Source organism: Cnephaeus nilssonii, assembly GCF_951640355.1.
Source record: "Cnephaeus nilssonii genome assembly, chromosome: 5".
In the NCBI taxonomy this organism is placed as follows: domain Eukaryota; kingdom Metazoa; phylum Chordata; class Mammalia; order Chiroptera; family Vespertilionidae; genus Cnephaeus; species Cnephaeus nilssonii.
Window position 1 is genome coordinate 27,323,291 of NC_137076.1, and position 20,744 is coordinate 27,344,034.

Genomic DNA, 20,744 nt, shown 5'->3' on the forward strand with positions numbered 1-20,744 from the left:
CGAGTCCTGACCAGGGCCGGGGCCGGGGAGGAGCCTGCAACCCAGGTACGGGCCCTTCACCGGAATCGAACCTGGGACCCTTTGGTCCACAGGCTGACGCTCTGTCCACTGAGCCAAACCGGCCAGGGCCTAAATAAATATTTTATTGAATAAAATATAGATAATTCAGAGGGGAAAGAGGCCATTAAGAGAGTTAAAAGTGGTTGCTGTAGGGAAGTGAGAGTTCATAACCGGCTGGAGATTTCTGGGGCAGACTCTGTTCCCTGCCTCCTGCCTGGAACACAGACGTGGTTAATAACTTGAGGAGCTGCAACAGCCGTGTTGTGGTCATGAGGGAAAAGCTGAGGAAGAACCATCGGACCTAACGCTGCTGAGCGAGGAGCGGGGGAGAGTGGCAGTGCCACACCATCAGATAGCAGTTCCGCCAGGCAGAGGCAACAGGCTAACCACAAGGACATAAATAACCGCAAAATGTACAAAAGAACTAGCAAGTGATGAGCGTGATGCCTTTATTACCTGTTTGCAATTCAACCTATTCCAGGATGAGATTATATAAAATTCAAAATCACTGCTGTGTGTAACAACCAGCAGGCAGAACTCCTGAAAATTTCACCGTCAGCTTTCATAACCACTGTGAGCTACCTCCAGCATCCCACTGACTTTGACGAAGTCTCAAGGACAAAATGAGGAAATGCATTAAATAATGACCCCGCTCCCTCCCTCCCTCCCTCCCGCTCTCTCTGAAAATCAATGGAAAAATATTCTCGGGTGAGGATTAATTTTAAAAAAAGAGATGGTGCAGTTTCTTCCTTGTGAGCTGGGCCACACCTGAAAGCCTGCAGCTTCCATACAGGCAGCCTGGCGTCCCTGATACCAACATGCTGTGAGCAACCCCCCGCTAGCCTATGCAGAGCCTCAGGGAGGGGCCCTGGGCTGAGAGAGAGAGAGAGAGAGAGAGAGAGAGAGAGAGAGAGAGAGGCCGGGTCAGCACTCAGCTGCCCCGGCTCCAGCTCCACATGACTACAACCACACAAGAGACTAAGCTCCAACCACACATCTGAGACCTCCCGGGAGCTCCGAGGAGGAGGTCAGTGAGGTCTTCAGAAAAACGTTGCTGGGGACGGGAAGGAAGGGACACCGTGTTGGCAGAAAGTCTGTCCCCTGCAGTAACCCGGAGACGAAGCAATGCATGTAACGAGCTCAGTGATATAGCAGAATACTGAGAGTGTCCGCTGGCTTTTTCTTGCTACCTCTGATAAAATGCAAGTGGACATGACTTATGAGCCAACGATTAAATATCAAGGAGCCAGGACCCGCTGGGCTCACCAGCTGAACTGTGCCTCATTGCCAGCTACTCCAGATGGCAACAAATTCTCCAACCGAGAGATCTCGGGCTTTTATTATCGGATTCCAAGACCTGCTCTCAAGCCACAGTAATCGAGACAGAGTGGTAATGGTGAAAGAGTAGACACAGATCGATGGGACAGAATAGAAAGTCCAGAAATAGACCCACGCATATACGGCCAATCGATTCTCAACCAAGGTACAAAGGCATTGTCTTTTTCAACAAATCGTGCTGGAAAATTGGATATCTGTATGTGAAACAAAAAAAAACCCCAATCCTTGTCGAGGCTCTGCCTCTGGAAAAGTCCAGTCTAAGACAGTGACCATATTATGTATCATCCCCACCAGGATGCTTTGGAGAAGGAAAAAGGTTGCAAATGACCACCCCAGGGCAACCCCGGGGGTAGAGTCGTTCCACCCAACCTTCAAGGAAAAACAGCCTGAGAGGGAGGTGGAAGCCACAGAGGAACCACAGGTGAGGCAGAAGCCACGACCTCTCAGCAGGTGGCAGGGTGACAGGCGATCGGCACCAGGTCCCAGTGGTCTCCCCAACACCCCAGGGCCACAGCCCCTGGGATGTCAACATGACCTTGGGGAGAACTGACTAAGGAGACCCAGACTCAACTGGGACGAAGTGTTGACTGCCCAGCAGCAACAGAGGGGCTCCAACTAGCAACCGAGTTCCGTTGTAGAGAAAGCAAACGCGGGTGACGCTTTGTGATCCAGAGTCTGTGAGTTCAAATGCTTTCCTGCTACCTGGGGGTCCATTTCCTTCTTCAGGTCTTTTATATATATATATATATATATATATTATTTCAGAGAGGAAGCAAGAGGAAGAGAGAGATAGAAACATCATTGATTGGCTGCCTCTTGCACGTTGGACCGAGCCCACAACCCAGGCATGTGCCCTTGACCGGAATCGAACCTGGGACCCTCTGGTCCGCAGGCCGACTCTCTATCCACTGAGCCAAACCAGCCAGGGCCTTCAGGTCTTATTTTAAATGGCAGAGAAGGGTGGTAAGGCTGGAAGGCAGGGTTCAGTGGGTGCGTCTGTCTGTGCCCAGCATCCCTTCCCCTTCTTCCCCTCCCAGGGCCCCTGAACAACACCAGTCCCTCCATTCATCATTTTATTCAAAGCGGTTGCCTTGAGCCCCACCTGCCCAAGGAGCCCCAGGGGAAATCAGTGTGTTATAAATTAACCGTGGCTGGGCATCACCCCAGAAGCCCTGTCAACTGGACACAGACCCTCATAGTCCATCTCGGAGTCTCCGTCCGCTGGGACCTGTCACAGCCCCAGGCCACGCAGCCTGCAGCGTCTCGTCTCGTCCTCCTGCCCGGGTGCCAGAGCTAGCAGTACTCGGAGTAATCCTCCTCCACATAGTTAGAGGGGAACCAGCCAATCTGGAAAGAGACGAGGAAGGGGTCAGGACCACCTGTGCACCATTCCTCCCGCGGCTCCTCGACACAGCGGGCAGGTTTCCTCCCACCTCGGGGCCTTTGCACCGGCCATACCTCCCTCCCCAGAAAACACCCCCTCAGACACACACACAGCCGACCACCCCCACCTCCTACCGTCCTCTACTCACACAGTACCTTACCAGTAAGGACTTCCTGTTTAAAACTGCAACCCCCACTCACCCCAACATTCATCCCTTTTCCCACTGTAGTTTCTCCACAGCACTTACCTCCATCTAGTGACTGTTTTATGGACTTGTTACCTGTCTCCTCCCCCCCCCCGCCCCCCCCCGCCCCCGGCCACACACAAACACCACAATATACACTCCATGAGGCAGAGATTCTTGTGTCTTATTCACCACTGAGTGCCAAGAGCCTAGACGCGTTCCTGGCACTCAGTATAAACTTAAAGAATATTTGTTGAAAGGATGCATGGTTGCGTGGATGGATGGGTGGGTGGATGCATGCATGGATGGAATGATGGATGGATGCCAGGGTCGATGGATACATGCTTTACAGCTTAGACCTTCCCAAACACCCCAAAAGGCTCTCTCAAACCCCACTTGTCTTCTACTGCAGACTAACCTTACCCTTCATGGTCTTTAACTAAACTCTTCACACCTAAGCAATATTCCAGGTCACTTTTTCACATGCTTCCCCTCAGTAGAACATAAGCTCCTAACCCATTCTTTGTCTTTATTCAACAATTATTTCTGAGAAACCGTTACAAGTGAGGCAGCACTCTAGAGGTTAGGGGTTCAAAACAAAAATTAAAAAACACCAGGCAGAAACAAACTTTTGTGAGAAATCTCGAGGTACCCTCCTGACAGTCTGAATTCAGGCAGGCGAAAAAGTACGAAAGGAAAAAGTGGTTAATCCCAGCTCTGCCTCTTCATGCACTCAATATTTTATTGAGCACCTACTGTGTGCCAGGCCCTGTTCCAGGCACTGGTGATACTACAGTGAACAAGAGACAAAAAACCCTCAGCGGTCAGCTTGGCCGCCTATAAGCTGTCCTGACCTGCGCCCCTTAGGGCTTTCACGCTGCCCTGCGAGTCCCCACCACAATGTTGGCCATTCCGCATTGTCACTCCTTGACTACAGCTTTGTCCTCTTCACTAGACTGTGAGTTTCATGAGGGCAGTGATTGCACTGTGCTCCTTTTCGTCTCCCCGGCACTCAGCAGGACTGGCACGTAGTAGGTGTTCAATAAGTACTACATGCAAGTTGCATCAATGAATGAAACCTCTATGTCCCTCGCTCCCCTTAACCAGGTAAGGCCTCCCATGAGCCACGCCCCAGCTGCTCCAGCCCCTAGTTCCAGCACAGCTTCACTGTGGCCAGGATGCCTGAGATGCCAAGCTCCGCCCTGACTCACCCGGCCGTAGATCTCCCCTCGCCACCAGCCTTGTTGCCCCTTCTTGTTAAGGATCTTGACAATGTCACCCTCCTTGAGGTTCAGCTCTGAGCGGTCCCTGGCGCAGAAGTCGTAGCGGACTTTGGCTGTGCCAAAATACTTGGTGCTTCCTGCTGTGGAGGGGAGAGCAGACGTGGTAAGAAGCCGCGGGCAGACACCCGCCCACCATCCAGGCGCAGTGGGAGGATAATGCTCTCAAGAGGGTAACACTAGGATGAAGGGTCCTTCAATGCCTCACTGTACAGGGCTGGGTGCCCCGTGCTCCGAGGGGACACAGCTGTACTCCCAAAATCATCCTTGCAGCCCAACCGGCGTCCAAATGTAGAAAATAATACCATAATAATTTTTAAGATGGTTCGTATATATTTATAGTAAAGGAAACAGAGAAATGATGTGGGAAAAATCATTTTAAGCTATTAAATATTAATTATTTTAAGAAGGACCGAGAGTCAGAAAAGAGGAAATGGGAGAAAGATAAGCAGGGGGGTAAAAGACACAGAGAACTTTTCACAGTACAATGTAAGTGATACTGTAGTTAATTTGTAGTATTTCTGCAAATATGATAAGATTGGACATCCCTATCTATGCCAGTACAAATTAGTAACGTGCAGGCTGATAGAAACATTTAGTCGATTTAGTGATGTGAACAGAAACAATTTTTGTCTTGGAGTCCTCTTCTGTTGTTTTGCTTTTTCAGACATAAAATAGTTTAATGATAGTTACTTTTTAAATATCTTTAAAAAACATTTTGGACATAAAAAATTCAGACACCACACAACCCATGTGACTTTTCTGAAAAACATACTTCAGAATGTATGTCAGGAAAACAAAATTTGAATCAAAATAAGAAATTTTAAAAAAAGAAAAAGAAAAACATAGGAAGCAAGAAATATAGGGTCTAAGTAATTCTTGATTCTGTTTTTACAAGTTCAATTCAATTGTTATGAAAGGATTCATAAACATATGCCATAATTATTTTAAATTATAGAAAACTATATCCAACATTCCAGATAATTTCAACAAATCCCGTGGGTAAGAGATGCAAAGGAAAGGGGAAGGTAAAGTGCACTAAAGGAGTTGCCTTGTTGTCGGAGAAGGCTGTAGATACTAGTAAATCCTTGGTATTATTACAAAAATATAGGCTTAAAAGGAACAGGTGAGGAACCTGCTGGTGCCTCGTGTCCTCATCTTCCCCAATATAAAAAACAGAACCCGACCCACCTACACAAACCACTCAAGAGCAGAGGGACGGACAGGAGTAGGAAGGGTCCCTGCTGATTCACAGATAGGACCTCCCCGTGCCCACGGGAAGGAATGTCCATGGTATCCCCCAACTTTCTCTCCACGATGTGAAGGAGCTGGGGCTGCAGGCCCCCAGCCTGAAGCATCCTACCTGTCGGTTTGCTTATGGCTCTCCTCTCGGGCTCCTTGAAAGGGAACTGCAGGGTGGTGTCCAGCGACTTGAAGCAATCCTTCAGGGAGTTCTGCTGGTAAAACTCCACCAGCTCCTGGCAGGGGGGCAGCAGGACAGATGCTATCCCAGCAGGCCCATGCCTGAGGGGCAGCCCTGGAAGGAGCCACGTCCAACTCCTCCCATGAAGCAGGGCCTCCCTGGCAAGTGACTCCTTGAATAATCCCCATGAGCTCCAACCCATCTGCCTCATGACACATTTACACAATAATCAACCTATCTAACGACCACCTCACCAAAATCAAACCGGACCCCCATGCGGGTGGCCAGGAGCCTTATTTTTATAATTAATCCTATGTAATAAAAGGCTAATATGCAAATCGACCAAATGGCAGAACGACTGGTCGTTATGATGCGCACTGACCACCGGGGGGGGGGGGGGGGGGGGGCGGGGCAGACGCTCAACGCAGGAGCTGGTGGTCAGTGTGCTCCCACAGAGGGAGCACTGCTCGGCGAGAAGCTGGGCTCACAGGCTGGTGAGTGCACGGCAGTGGTGGGAGCCTCTCCCACCTCCGCAGCAGCGCTAAGGATGTCCGACTGACGGCTTAGGCCCGCTCCCCAAGGGCTCCTGGACTGCGAGAGGGCACAGGCTGGGCTGAGGGGTCCCCACAGTTATTATTATTAACAATAATAATAATAACTGTGGGGACCCCTCAGTTATAATAACAATAATTAAGCACCTAATATGTGCTGGCCAGAGTGCAACCATACATCATCCAAATCTCCTAATAATCCCGAGGGGAGTATGTTCATGGTACCATGTGTTTTATAAATGGTGAAAATGAGTCACAGAGAAGCCAAGTTCCTTGGCCAGGGTCCCATGGCTGGAAGAGTGTGGATCCAGAATTCAGCCTCTGGGGAGGCAGTGGAATAGAGCAGCTAAGAGCTGGCTTCTGAAATATGACTGATCTGAATTCAAGTCCTAGATGTATTGCACTTAGGAGTATTTATTACACAACTGCTCAAGCTGATTCTAATAATAAGTAAACAACTAAGGGATATTCTGTGAAACGACATGTTTGCATTTTAGAGTTCTAGATTCCAAAGATGCCCATGTGGACCCTGAGAAAGAAAATATCTATTAAGAAGGGCTCCTGGCCTGGCTGGAGTGGCTCAGTTGGTTGAGCGTAGTTCCATGAACCAAAAGGTTTCTGGTTCAATTCCTGGTCAGGGCACATGCTCAGTCAGATGATCATGAAACAGATTAGGCAGAGCTAAATCTTCAAGTCCGACAGAAACAGGGACCCTGCTCTTCTCAGGTTCACCCATCTGTGAAATGGGAACTTGGAGAGTGAGTTTTGAGGGGATTCAGTGATGTCCTACCTATAACCTGTGTGGCACTCAGTAAGTGCTCTGTCAATGCTCACTGCTGCTACTTATTACTATTACTAGAGGCCCAGTGCACGACATTCGTGCACTTGGGGGGGGGGCGGGGTCCCTCAGCCTGGCCTACACCCTCTCGCAGTCCGGGAGCCCTCGGGGGATGTCTGACTGACGGCTTAGGCCCGCTCCCCGTACGGGGCAGTTGGACATCCTTAGTGCTCCTGCCACTGCCACTGCGCTTGCCAGCCGTCAGCCCAGCTTGTGGCTGAGCAGCGCTCCCGCTGTGGGAGCACACTGACCACCAGGGGGCAGCTCCTGCATTGAGTATCTGGCCCCCTGGTGGTCAGTGCGCATCACAGCGACCGGTTGTTCTGCCATTTGGTCGACTTGCATACTACCCTTTTATTATATAGGATTACCATCACCATCATCATTATTGGTCATTAGGGGGTTGCATTTAAGGCCAATTGATCCAAAGCGCCCTTGGAGGGGCCCCTGTGAATATGGATAAGAGGGAGGTCGGCCCAAGACAGAGCTTCAGGAAGGGCCCTGCCTTCGTCCTGGAAAACTGGAGTTAGGGGAGGATCGGCCCTTACCGCCAGCCCCCGGAAGGCCTTCTTTTCTGTGATCCGGTACAGTCCTTCTGCCGTCATGATTTTAATGTGCTTGACCTCAACATTGTACCTGGAGGCAGTGAGAGAGTGGGCGAGATGGTCATGGAGCCCTGAGGCCGGGGACCCAGGCCCACACTCAGCCAAGCCTCAGCCCCAGGCTATACCCCAACCAGGGAAAAAGCAGTCTCAGCTGCTTCAGGGAGGGGGCAGCGCCACGGCAGCCCAAGACTGAAGCTGCCTCCTGCCGCACCAGCCGGCTCCTTCCCTCGGGCCTTTTCTGCTCTAAGCCTCCATTCTTCCTCTAAGGCTCCAGATCTTCCTAAGATAACAGGAGTCATCTTCCTGGACTCACAGGGTTGTTGAGAAGTCAGATCTTGCAAAGAAAGGAATGTTCTAGAACAGTGACTTTCAACCCGTGTGACGCAAGAGTTTTTAAAACAGGCAATACCTGACTCTTTCGTCAGGGGCACTGCCCTCTTTTCCATTAGATTGTCAGATTTAGAAATGACAACACAACAGCCGTCCAGTGTGAATAAATCAAAATTATACTTTTTTTTTGTAAGATGGGCAAAAAAAAATATGTATTTTTTGGTGTGCCACAGAACTTGGGTAATTAGTTTATGTGCCACAAGATGAAGAAGGTTGAAAATCCCTGGTCTACAATAGCTAGGACGAGACCTACAGTGTCTAGCTTAAACCACATGGCAGGCCACAGAGCAGCGAGGACGTGGAAGAGATGGTCACTTTGGCCAGTTTGGAGAACTAGAAAACCAAACCTCCTCCCACACAGAAAACCCCTAGAAATGCCGAGGAGAAAAGTGCTGAGTTCTCAAAAAAAGGGGAAATGCCCAGATGCCAGAAATGAGGACAAAACTAAAGACGAAGCAGTAAGCATGAACTGCGACCCTAAGGATTTGCTGATCTTGGGAACCAGGAAGCTTATGTCTCGATGATCACAGAGACACGTGAAGAGTTACGGGGTCCCTCCAGGTGGAGAGTTGGCCTGAGACCCGCCCATGCCCTGTACGGCTGGACTGTCAAAGAGCTTCGCCTTCAGGAAAAGAGGGGGGGCTAGAAAACCGCCCCCCATCAGCACAGCCAGGATGATAAGCATCTTGTCTGTCTCGGCCCCCAAACAGAAAGCCACCCTTGCGAATTCATAACCTCAGCCTGCCCTCAGGAAGGTCTGCGGTGTCAACCACACGGAGAGGTTCAGACTGACATAAAGAACAAAAGGCATTCATTTAAGCAAAAAGCTGCAGCCCTGGAGACACAGGTTTTTCAGGTATCAACCAAAATTGTGTTCCAGGGGAGAACAAACAAAGGCAAGGTCTGTCAAGGCAAAATCCTCAATGTGAAATTCTTTCTTCCCTGCCGAGTTACCAGAGCTTCGTTAGTTTAAATATGCAACGGAGGGCGGAGGGCGGTGAAAACTACAAGGAGGTCCCATCAAAATGCCAGGATGCAGTTGTTGTTCCAGGATGTTTATGGCTCAGCCTTGAGCTCAGTTTAGCAACTTAGTAGCAGCTCTGAGAAGGGAGGCACAGGACCTGCAGGGGCCCCCCTTCCCTATGAGCCTCCTCACTCTATCTTTTTTATTTTTATTTTTTAAACAATCTTTATTGTTGAAAGTATTACATATGTCTCTCCCCCCCCCCCCCCCGCAGCCCCCATTGACCTCTTTCAGCCTGCCTTTCACCCCTCTCCCCCACCCCCCAGGCCTTCAGCACACTATTGCCCTCACTCTATCTTAAGTCTTAGCCAGGATCATTCCATTTTCTTGTTTCCATCACCAGGAGTCTGAACTTGAGCTGCCGGTGTCGTCTGAGAAAACTAAGGAATCAACCTAAAGGACAATGGACCTGCTCGTGGGTCCCCCAGAAACAAATGCAAAATCTCTGGAGATCCAGGCAGCAAAAGATCCCCACGGGGCAGGCGAGACACAACTACAAAACCTCCGAGGAAGTGAGTCACCCTGAGCCAGCAGCTGCCCTCGGCAACCAGAGAAGCAGAGAGACAGGCTGTGTGTGATTCCTTGCTCTGCCTCTTCCTAGGGCCGTGGTCGGCAAACCGCGGCTGGCTCGCGAGCCACATGCGGCTCTTTGGCCCCTTGAGTGTGGCTCTTCCACAAAATACCACGTGCGGGAGCGCACACACAGTGCGATTGAAACTTCGTGGCCCATGCGCAGAAGTCGGTTTTCGGCCTGGGCGAGTCTATTTTGAAGAAGTGGCGTTAGAAGAAGTTTAAGTTTAAAAAATTTGGCTCTCAAAAGCAATTTCAATCGTTGTACTGTTGATATTTGGCTCTGTTGACTAATGAGTTTGCCGACCACTGACCTAGGGGGTGCTCAATGCCTTTTGGAACTTCCCCAGGAAGCATCTCTCTTTCTTGTGGGTTGTCAGTCATTTAAAGGAAATGAATTTGTTTAAACGCACTCAGGACCCCAGGGGTTGAATACAAGGTGGCTATTGGTGCTCTCCCACCCAGGAGCACACGGTGCCTTCTCTTTCCCCACCCCCTCCCTGCCCCAGGCGCGTGACCATTAGCTTCCTCACTCCCAAGCTCCAAGGGCAGCCCTTGACCTCTATAGCTTGTTTCCTAAGCCCATTTCTTCTAGGAATTACTTTTTCTACCTCTGTAATTTGCCATATAAATGTTCTCTTACAAAAAAAAAAGAAAGAAAGAAAGGAAGAAAGAAAGAAAAGGTGGCGATCGTGACTGTACATTCCCTTCCTCCCAGCCACCCGAGTCACCCAGGTCACAAGGGGAGGTGGGTCAGGGAGGGAGGTATTACTTAATGCTGATGGCAAATTCGGCCGCGTCCTTCACCCTCTGCCGCACCAAGAAGGTCCCGTCGGAGCGGTTGGTGAGGATGCTTTCTGCTCCGGCGCGCTCCATGGGGCCGGCGTACCTGCCAAGACACACCAGGGAGAGAGGTCTGCACAGCCCCCATGCCTGCGCCCCACTATGGCCATATGGGGGTCACGTCTTCGCCTAACCCTTGTGACTTTTTTTTACGTTGGTGACAGCCCAAGTCCAACCGCCCTTAGACACCAAAAGAAGTCCGGAGGAGGCAGTGGCCAGCGTCCAGAAGTGGGCAATTTAAAGGGGAAGGCGGGGTGTCAAAAAATTCAGCCATCAAGATAAATAGTAAGTAGTACTCCACATTGTTGAAAGAAATTGAAGAAGCCACAAGAAAATGGAAAGATGCTCCATGTTCATGGATTGGAAGCACCAACATAGTTAAAATGGCCATATTACTTAAAGCAATATACTGAGTTTAATGCAATCCTCACCAAAACCCCAATGGCATTTTTTAAAATAAATAGAACAAAAAATTATCAGATTTGTAGAGAACCACCAAAGACCCCAAATAGCCAAAGCGATCCTGAGAAAAAAAGAACAAAGCCAGAGATATCAGCCTCCCTGACTTCAAAGTCTACTGCACAGCTACAATAATCCAAACGGTGTACTGGCAGAAAAACAGACGCACAGACCAGTGGAACAAGATTGAGAGAGCCCAGAAATAAACCAACATGTATATGGGCAACTGATTTTTTTAAAAATATATATTTTATTGATTTTTTTTTTACAGAGAGGAAGGGAGATGGATAGAGAGTTAGAAACATCGATGAGAGAGAAACATCAGTCATTTGCCTCCTGCACACCTCCCACTGGGGATGTGCCCGCAACCAAGGTAGATGCCCTTGACCGGAATCGAACCTGGGAACTTTCAGTCCACAGGCCGACGCTCTATCCACTGAGCCAAACCGGTTTCGGCTGGGCAACTAATTTTTGCCAAAGAAGTCAAAAACATATAACAGAGAAAAGAAAAGCCACTTCAATAAATGGTGTTGGGAAAATTAGGAAGCCGTGAAACTAGATTGCTATTTGACACCGTCCATAAAAATTAACTTAAAATGGATTAAAGACGTAAATATAAGACCTAAAACATTAAAACCACAAAGAAGAAGACATGGGTACTAAACTTAATAGACCTTGGTCTCAGAGAGACTTTTATGAACTTCACCTTAGAGGCAAGGGAAGTAAAAGCAAAAATAAACGAATGGGCCTATATCAAACTAAAAAGTTTCTGCACAGCAAAGGAAACCATCAACAAAACATAAAGGCAGCCCAGCCAGCATGGCTCAGTGGTTGAGCGTTGACCTATGAACCAGGTCATGGTATGATTTCGGGTCATGACACATGCCTGGGTTTCGGGCTCAATCTCCAGTGTGGAGGTGTGTAGGAGGCAGCCAATCAATGATTCTCTCTTATCACTGATGTTTCTCTCTCTCTCCTTCCCTCTGAAATCAATAAAATGTATATATTTTAAAAAGAATTATACACTTAAACCTTAGATAATGTTATTAACCAAGGCCACTTCAATAAATTTAATTTTTAAAAGTAATATTTTAATGTAATGTTTTTAAAACTCAAGAAGACTACAAAAGCAGCCATAAAAAGGAGCAAAGTCCTGACACTAGTTACCACATGGATGAACCTTGAACACATGATGCTCAGTGAGAGAAGCCACACACAAAAGGCCACAGTGTGTGATTCCATTCATGTGAAAAGTCCAGAGCAGGCACATCCAGAGACAGGAAGTGGGTTAGTGGTGGCCAGGGGCTGGGGAGGGAAGGGAGGTGACTGCTAATGGGGGCAGGGCTTTCTTGGGGGTAATGAAGATGTTTTTCAGCAAGAAAGAAATAATATACACACATCACTGGGAATGTACTAAAGTGCCATCCTTCCTATATAATAAAAGGCTAATATGCAAATTGTCCCCTCGACCAGGAGTTTGACCAGAGGGTGAGGCCAGCCCACCAACCACCCACGGCCCCTCCCACACTCGGCCCCCCCTCAACTGGGGGCAGGGCTGGCCCGCCAACTTCCCATGGCCCCTCCTCCCTGCCGGCCTGGCCCAATGGGCCCTGATTGGGGTGGGCCAGCCAACCCCACCTGTGCACAAATTCGTGCACTGGGCCTCTAGTTGAATATAATTGTCAATATGGGTATGTTTATGTTGTAAGTGTAAATATATAATAAGTATATTAATTATAGATTATATACAATTATAAATAATATATAAATGTGAATACAAATATATTTATGCTATAAATGTGAAATGTAGCATAAATAATATGGTAATTATAGATAATATATAACTAGATAATATATAAATGTGAATATGTATATATGTATGCTATAAATGTGACTAACAAGTGTTAATTACAGACATATAATTATAGATGATATATAAATGAGTATTAATGTATACTATAAATGTAAACATAACATAAATAGGTATTAATTCTAGATAATATATAATTATAGATGATATCCTATATAATAAAGATGTAATATGCAAATGGTCATTACACCGTGAAGCGTAACAACCAACTGCGTAACAACCAGATCACGGATCAGCAGGAGGGTGGGACAGCAAGCTACAAGCGGGCAGCGGAGAACTACAGGAGGGGCAGGGCAGTAAGCTATGAAGGGGGTGTGGGGGGGGCGCGGAGGGAGCTACAGGAGGGCAGGGCAGCGGGCGGAGAGCTATAGGAGGGCGGCAGCAAGTTACTGGCGAGCTACTGGCGCATGGATTCATGTGCAGGGCTACTAGTATAATTATAAATATGTAATATAAATATAAACATGAATATAAATTATACTTAAAATGGTCAATTTTTTTTAATCCTCATCCAAGGATATTTTTCCATTGACTTTTAGAGAGAGTGGAAGGGTGGGGAGAGACAGAGAGAAACATCGATGTGAGAGAGACATATTGATGGGTTGCTTCCCACATGTGCCCCAACCAGGGTTGGGGATCTGGGGATTGAGCCTGCAACAGAGGTACGTGCCTTTGACTGGAATCGACCCAGGGACCCTTCAGTCTCTGGGTCGATGCTGTATCTTCTGAGCCAAACTGGCTAGGGCTTAACATGGTTCACTTTATGTTATGTGAATTTCACCTCAATTTAAAAAATGAAAGTGGCCCTGGCCAGGTATCTCATTGGTTAGAGTGTCATCCTGATACACGAAGATTGTGGTTTCAATCCCTGGTCAGGACACATACAAGAAGCAACCAATGAGTGCATACATAAGTGTAACAGCAAATCATTGTTTCTCTCTCTCTAAAATCAATCAATAAATGTAAATTTTAAAAATGACTGCAGCCCTGGCCAGTGTGGCTCAGTTGGTTGAGCGTCATCCTGTACACCAGAAGGTTGCCAGTTCGAATCCAGTCAGGGCACATGCCCAGGTTGTGGGTTCTATCCCCAGTTGGAGTATGTGTGGGAGGCAACTGATCGATGTTTCTCTCTCACATCGATGTTTCTCTCTCTCTCTCTCAAATCAATAAAAAAGATATATATTTTAAAAATGAATGCAAAAGAACCCATGATGAACAAAATGTCAACATTTTAAATAAACACACGGTCTGATTCTTCACTTCCCTGATTCAACACAATTCACCTCTTCCTACTCCCAGCCCTGTCATACCCTATCTTTATTTACAACTTTGATGTCTTGCTCATCAAGGATATTTTTTGCCTTGATCTTAATTTTTTAAAATGTTACATTAAAATGTTGTGGCCCTCAATGCCTGAGTTTTTGGGACCCCCTTAGATTTTTCACCCACAGCGAGTGCCTCACTCTCCTCACCCCATTTTCGGCCCTGGCGACCGCTTCCTGGCAGGGGAGAGCAGAGTGAGCACAGCCTGGAGAGACTGCAGCTAGAACCCTGGCTTTCCCCTTAGATGCTCTGTGACCTCAGGAACTGATTTTTCCGCTCTGAGCCCCAATTTCCTCTTCTAGAAAGAGGTTGAGAAGCCCACCCACCGCAGAGGAACACTTTTGGCAGATGGCGATAATGTAGTGGAAGCACCTCATATGTGACATTCACAAGGTGTTACATGCCCGTTGTGTTACTACGACTCTCAAGAGGCAGAAAGGCCGGCCCTGGAGTCAGGCCGACGTGGGTAGAATCCCATCTCTGTCACTTCCTCACTGTGTGACACTGAACAGATCACTTCTCCTCTCTGAGCCTCCGTGTCCTCCTCTGCAGAAAGGGAGTGAAGAATAGCACCTACTTCAAAGGGCTGTGACAAGAATTAAATGTGCTGACGCGTGGTCATAAAACAACACTGCTGTTACGTCAAGTCTAAGATGCCAACAACTGTAAAATGCACCGTTCTTTCATGGACCATTACAAAATGAAAATCACTACCCATAAAATAAGGTAAAGACGGAGGCCTCATTGATTGTAAAAGATGTTAAAATTTGTGTGTGGGGGGGAAGATGAATGAACACTTAGGATCGATGAAATGTGACAATAGCTAATGATAAAAAAACAACAGATAATGAAGTGCCTGTTGTGTGCCAGTTATGAAGCCTCATGACAATCCTGTGAGTAAATATTGGTATTCATCTATTTCCCAGAGAGTAAAGTGGAAGCACAGAGAAGCTGACTTACTAGCCCAAAGTCACACAGCTGGGAACTGTTGGAGTCAGGATTTAAACCCAGGCCAGTGGATTCCAAAAGCAACACTGTAAACCTTCACCCCTCAAAGTTCTATACGTAGTAGGTGCTCCAAAAAAAAGGGGGGCGGGGGGAGACCACCACTACCATGGTCACCATCATTCTCCTGCCAGGAGACTATAATCTCCTAAAGTTTGGGGCTCTCTTTTGTCTGTTCTCTCCTCAGCAGCTTCCGATGCTGGGCTGGACCCAACCGTCAATGCCCAGGGCTCAAAGAGTGGGTAACTGAGGCCCCTCCTCAGGCACCCACCCCAGAGAGACCCCAACTTGAAAGTAAGGAAGGTGGCCCAGCTAGCGTGGCTCAGTGGTTGAGCGTTGACCTATGAACCCAGAGGTCACGGTTCGATTCCTGGTCAGGGCACATACCCGGGTTGCGGGCTCAGTCCCCAGTGTGGGGCGTGCAGGAGGCAGCTGATCAATGATTCTCTCTCATCATTGATCTCTCTCTCTCTCTCTCTCTCTCTCTCTCTCTCTCTCTCCCTCCCTTCCTCTCTGAAATACAAAAAATATATATATTAAAAAAAAAAGAAAAGAAAAGAAAGGAAGGAAGGTGGTTCTACTCACCAGAGATGAACTGACAGGTCCTGAGGGGGACCCTAGGGACAAGAGACCGAGACTTAGGACCAAGAGCCCAGCTTGGCAACAGACTTCAGGGCACTTCGTTCGTTCATTCATTCATTCATTCATTCATTCATTCCTTCATTCCGCTGTCACTTACTGAATGCCTATCATGTACCAAGCACTGAACTGTCCACTGGGAAGACAGTTCCAGAATCTAGTGGGAGCGGCTGGTCCCCTATCACACAAACCAGGGACTGTCCAGACACCTGTTTTAGCAGGACCCCCAAGCTAAGAAAGGTTTTTAGATTTGTTTTAATGGTTGACAAAAGATTTTAAAAGACTATTATTTCCTGGCACATGAAGATAATATGAAATTCCTAAGCCAGGGCCCACAGGTGGGGTGTCATTGGAACATGGCCACGCTCCTCGTTTACAGACAGAGCCTCTTGAGCTGCTCTGGCACCACTGTGGCGGAGGGGAGCAGCCACGATAGACAGCGTCTCACCCGAGAAGCTGAAAATGTGTCCTGTCTACTTACAGGGAAAGCGTGCCAATCCCCGATCTAAATCAATGTAAAGGGGCACATTTCTACCACCTCTGGTCCATGAGGAGGGCTACCCTCAACAGAGACAATAAGAGAGACAGAATGAAAGAGGGGGACAGAGAGAAAATGAGAGAAAGAGGACAAAGAGGAAGAAAAAGGAAGGAAGGGAGGGAGGAAGGAAGGAAGGAAGGAAGGAAGGAAGGAAGGAAGGAAGGAAGGAAGGAAGGAGGGAGGGAGGGAGGGAGGGAGGGAGGGAGGGAGGGAGGGAGGGAGGGAGGGAGGGAGGGAAGGAAGGAAGGAAGGAAGGAAAAAAACAAGTGTTGATGAGGATATGGAACTCTAATTGCATTACTAGCCAGAATGAAAAAGGTACAGCCTCTATGCAAAACCAGACAGCAGCAGTTCCTCAAAAAAATAAAATCGCCACAAGACACAGCAGTGGCTCTTCTGGGTATACACTCAAACAACTGGAAACTGGGACTCAGATAGTTAAACACCCCCGTTCACAGCTGCATTATTCCTAGTCGCCAAAAGGTGGAAGCAACCCAAGTGTCTATCCTCGGATGAATGGATTAGCAAAATGTGGCCCATCAGACCATGGGATATGACGTAGCCTGAAAAAGGAAGGAGATCCTGGCGCACAGCACAGCACGGATGGACCTTCAATGCATCGTACTAAGTGACATAAGCCAGACACAAAAGGACGGATGCCGTGTGATTCCACTCACAGGAGGTCCCGGGAGGAGCCAGATCCACAGAGACAGAAAGTAGACGGGAGGTGCCAGGGGCTGGGGGAGGGGGATGGGGAATTAGTGCCCAATGGGGACAGAGGTCAGCAGAAGCTCGAGTTTGAGAATGACCTGCCATGGCGGGTAGCCCCCTCCCTATCTCAGGGGTCTCCCCAAGCCTGCCTGCCCTCTCAGAACCCCCTCTGGACTCCCCTGCCCTCGCTCCGCCCAGCCTTGAGGCACTCACATGCACGTAGGGCTTGACCCTGTTACAGGGAAACCAGCCAACTTCATTGGTAGCCGTGTTCCTGCCCTAAAACGCCAGGAGGGAAAACATGGAGAGAGAGGTCATAGGCATCTGCTCGCATGTGTGTCCATCTTTCTATTTCATGGCCGCTCTGCCCGTCCGCCGCTGTCCCTGTGACCTGAGGACCCAAAGATGTGCCGAGCAGTATGGACTTCCTGGGAAGACAGCCAGCTCAGAAGGGCCCGGCCAGCCTGGGAAATCTCTACCTACACCATCCTCCCCAGGCGCCTCCTCCAGACCAGCCTTCCCCCGCCGGAGTGCAGTGAGGCCATAACCCCACTTCCCAGGGTCACCCACACCCATGACCCCGCACTCGGGTCCTTCCCCATCACTCCCACAGCCCCAGCCTGTACCTCCCACCAGTTCTGTTCAGCCTCGGCCTTGGTGAGCTCCACGATGTCTCCGGGGTTGAGCCGTAGAAAAGGTCCCAGGGCTCCCGGGGGTGGAGGAATCCCGTAGTACTCCTGGCAAACCTCCATCTTGGGCAGCCCTGGAGGGGAGGAGGGAGACTGCCATCTGTGTACCACAGTGGGCTGGGCACTCAGGGGCGCGCCAACCGGCGTCTCACCGCCCACCGGGGCAGCAAACATCAAAAAGATTGACCAGACCACATGGTGGCCAGGATGGGGGCACCTGGAACTCTCCCACATTGCTGGTGGGAATCCACTTCGGGAAGCTGTTTGGCAGTCTCTGCTAACACTAAACAGATGTCTGCCCAGCGATCCAGCCATTTCCCAAGAGAAATGAAAACACATGTCCGCGAAAGTCATAGGCAACAATGTTCCCAGCAGCTTGGTCCACAAGAGCCAAAAGCTGGCAACGCACCAAATGTCCTCAATTAAATGGGTAAACAGCCCAGCTGGTGTGGGCCAGTGGTTGAGTGTCGACCTATGAACCTAGAGGTCATGGTTTGATTCCCGGTCAGGGCACATGCCTGGGTTGTGGGCTTGATCCCCAGTGTAGGGGCATTGCAAGAGGCAGCCGATCGATGATTCTCTCTCATCATTAATGTTTCTCTCTATCTCTCTCCCTCTCCTTTCCTCTCCAAAATCAGTAAAAATATATTTTTAAAATAAATAAAATAAAATGGATAGAGTGTGATATAATCATACAGTGGAATATTATACAGCAACGAAAAAGAACAAGCTACTTCTACAAGCAACCACATCAATGAATCTCACCAACATTGTGCTGAATAAAAGAAGCCAGATGTAGTAAGGGTACATACTGGATATATGCACACATACACACACTCATATACATTTCCTCCTATTGAGGACATTTCGGTAGTTTCTAACTTTTTACTACTGTAAATAAAGCTGAAATATATATACATGTAGGTATCTACCTAATAAAAGAGTAACATGCTAATTCACCGTACCTTCGCGACATCCACCAGCCAATCAGGAGTGAGTATGCAAATTAACCCAACAAAGATGGTGGGTTAATTTGCATACATAGGCGCCAAGCAGCTGGGGGCGGGGCGGGACACGGGTGCTCTGCACCACCCCAGCTGCTCTGGGCCTCTGGGCAGCATGCGAAGGCGGAAAGGCGGTTCTGGCCAGAGCGAAGGCGGTGCTGTCAGCCAGGGGAAGGAAGGCCCATTCCTTTATTTTTTAAAATATATTTTATTGATTTTTTACAGAGAGGAAGGGAGAGGGATAGAGAGTTAGAAACATCAATGTGAGAGAAACATTGATCAGCTGCCTCCTGCACACCCCCCACTGGGGATGTGCCTGCAACCGAGGTACATGACCTTGACCAGAACCGAACCTGGGACCCTTCAGTCCACAGGCCGACACTCTATCCACTGAGCCAAACCAGTTAGGGCAGAAGGCCCATTCTTGCACGAATCTTCATGCATCAGGCCTCTAGTATCAATATAAATAAGTAATAGACATGAAATCTGATTCTTTACTCTGACTCTGCATGACTATTAGCAAATCGTTTATTTCTCTCAGCCACACAAAATTGTTTTCACTTCTTTCATAATGCTTTGCCTCCCTGCCTCCTAGCCTTTGCACATGCTGTTCCCTCTGCCTGGAATACACAGTGCCCCCTGCTGACTCACCCAGCTCATTCTTCTTTTTGTCCTGTGCCCGGCGATGTAGCCTATCCTGGAGGGAGAGACCAGGAAAACCAGCGTGGCTACCTGAGCCCAGCCTGGGGACTCCTCAGCCCCTATCTGAGCACCCAGAAAAGGGCCATGCCCACTGCTGGGGTCTCCCGGGGCCTCCTGCCATTACCCGCCCCCCCTCCCCCCAGTATTTCCAGGCACACACAAAAAGTATGCAGTCTTACCTTTTTCATAGTTCCAGCGAAATCTATGGGAGGGAAAATAAAGGTTAGGATGGGAAACACCCCCACGCAGAACCAAGCCCACCCCTGCCCTGTCTCCCACTGGTACCTTGCCCATGGCGGCCACAGGGAGGCACCCTCCCCAGACACTCTTTGTGTGCAGGTGCCCGGCACCGATGACAACGGTAGCCCTGATAGAAGGTGCCTCTGGCATGCAGGAGACGAGATAAAGGAGAGTCAGTGATGTTGATGAACACAGCCAGTCATTGACCATTAACATGAAGGGTTGGGTACTCTTTAGAGCAGGAGAGAGATGGAGAAGCTTAAGATCAAAGGAGAGCCTCCCACCTCCCTCCCAACCCAGGGGAGTGATGGCTGGAGGAGCCCCTTTAAAGCGGACGTGCTGACCAAGCCCAGGACCCAGGCCCATCCTCTCAGACTCCCACCTCAGCAGCATCTGGCAAGCCTTGCAGGACGTGGTCTCCTCGAAGGAGAACATCTGGAAGTCATGCCCGTTGGCTGTGGCATTCTCAGGGTAGATGTTGGAGCTAGAGAGGGGGGACAGTTCCAGACGATGGAATAGTGTTCAGCCATTAAAAGAAGAAAGTGTTCATGCATGCTGCCACTTGGATGTGTCAGTACTTCCTTAGTTTTTATGGCTGAATACCATCCCACTGCATGGACATATTGAATTGTGTGTAGCCATTCATCTTCTGATGGACATTTGGGTTGTTGGCATCTTTTAGCCACTGTGAACACTTTGGCCCAGTGCTGTTATGAACATGGGAGGAGACAGAAAGCAGACTGGTGGTTGCCAGGGGCTGGAGGGGAAAGTGGGGAGTAACTTCACGGGTGCAGGGTCTCCTTTGGGGGGTGGGGATGGAAATGTTTTGGAATTAGAGGTCATGGTTGCACAAGAATGTGATGCACTAAATGCCACTGAATTGTACATTTTAAATTGGTTCAATTTGGGTTATGTGAATTTCACTTCAAGGGGAAGAACCAAAAAAAAAAAAGAAAAAGGAGGAAGAGGAGGAAAAAGTTCTAGGCTGGTAACTAAAGCTTGCACAGAACCTTGGCATTCTGGGGAAGCAGACAGCCTTCAGCCTGTCCCTCCCATTTCCCAGATGATGAAACT

The 20,744-nt window shown here is 48.8% G+C and overlaps 1 protein-coding gene across 5 annotated transcripts in view; it reads right to left on the bottom strand.

Moving 5' to 3' along the window:
* Positions 1-1,015: 1,015 nt before the first annotated feature.
* VAV1 (vav guanine nucleotide exchange factor 1) overlaps positions 1,016-20,744 on the bottom strand; it is a 61,918-nt gene continuing 42,189 nt past the window's right edge. For 4 of the 5 annotated variants that reach the window (XM_079770148.1, XM_079770147.1, XM_079770146.1 and 1 more), the window contains 12 exons: positions 20,053-20,154; positions 19,716-19,813; positions 19,610-19,632; positions 19,380-19,425; positions 17,662-17,798; positions 17,249-17,314; positions 15,733-15,764; positions 10,420-10,536; positions 7,607-7,694; positions 5,610-5,724; positions 4,178-4,329; positions 1,016-2,745 (listed from right to left, as the gene is read on the bottom strand). In XM_079770148.1, coding sequence (XP_079626274.1) covers positions 2,692-2,745; positions 4,178-4,329; positions 5,610-5,724; positions 7,607-7,694; positions 10,420-10,536; positions 15,733-15,764; positions 17,249-17,314; positions 17,662-17,798; positions 19,380-19,425; positions 19,610-19,632; positions 19,716-19,813; positions 20,053-20,154 — 1,030 coding nt within the window. In that variant the 3' untranslated portion in view covers positions 1,016-2,691. The remainder of the gene's footprint in view (positions 2,746-4,177; positions 4,330-5,609; positions 5,725-7,606; positions 7,695-10,419; positions 10,537-15,732; positions 15,765-17,248; positions 17,315-17,661; positions 17,799-19,379; positions 19,426-19,609; positions 19,633-19,715; positions 19,814-20,052; positions 20,155-20,744) is intronic. The other variant, XM_079770145.1, reaches the window with a different exon arrangement.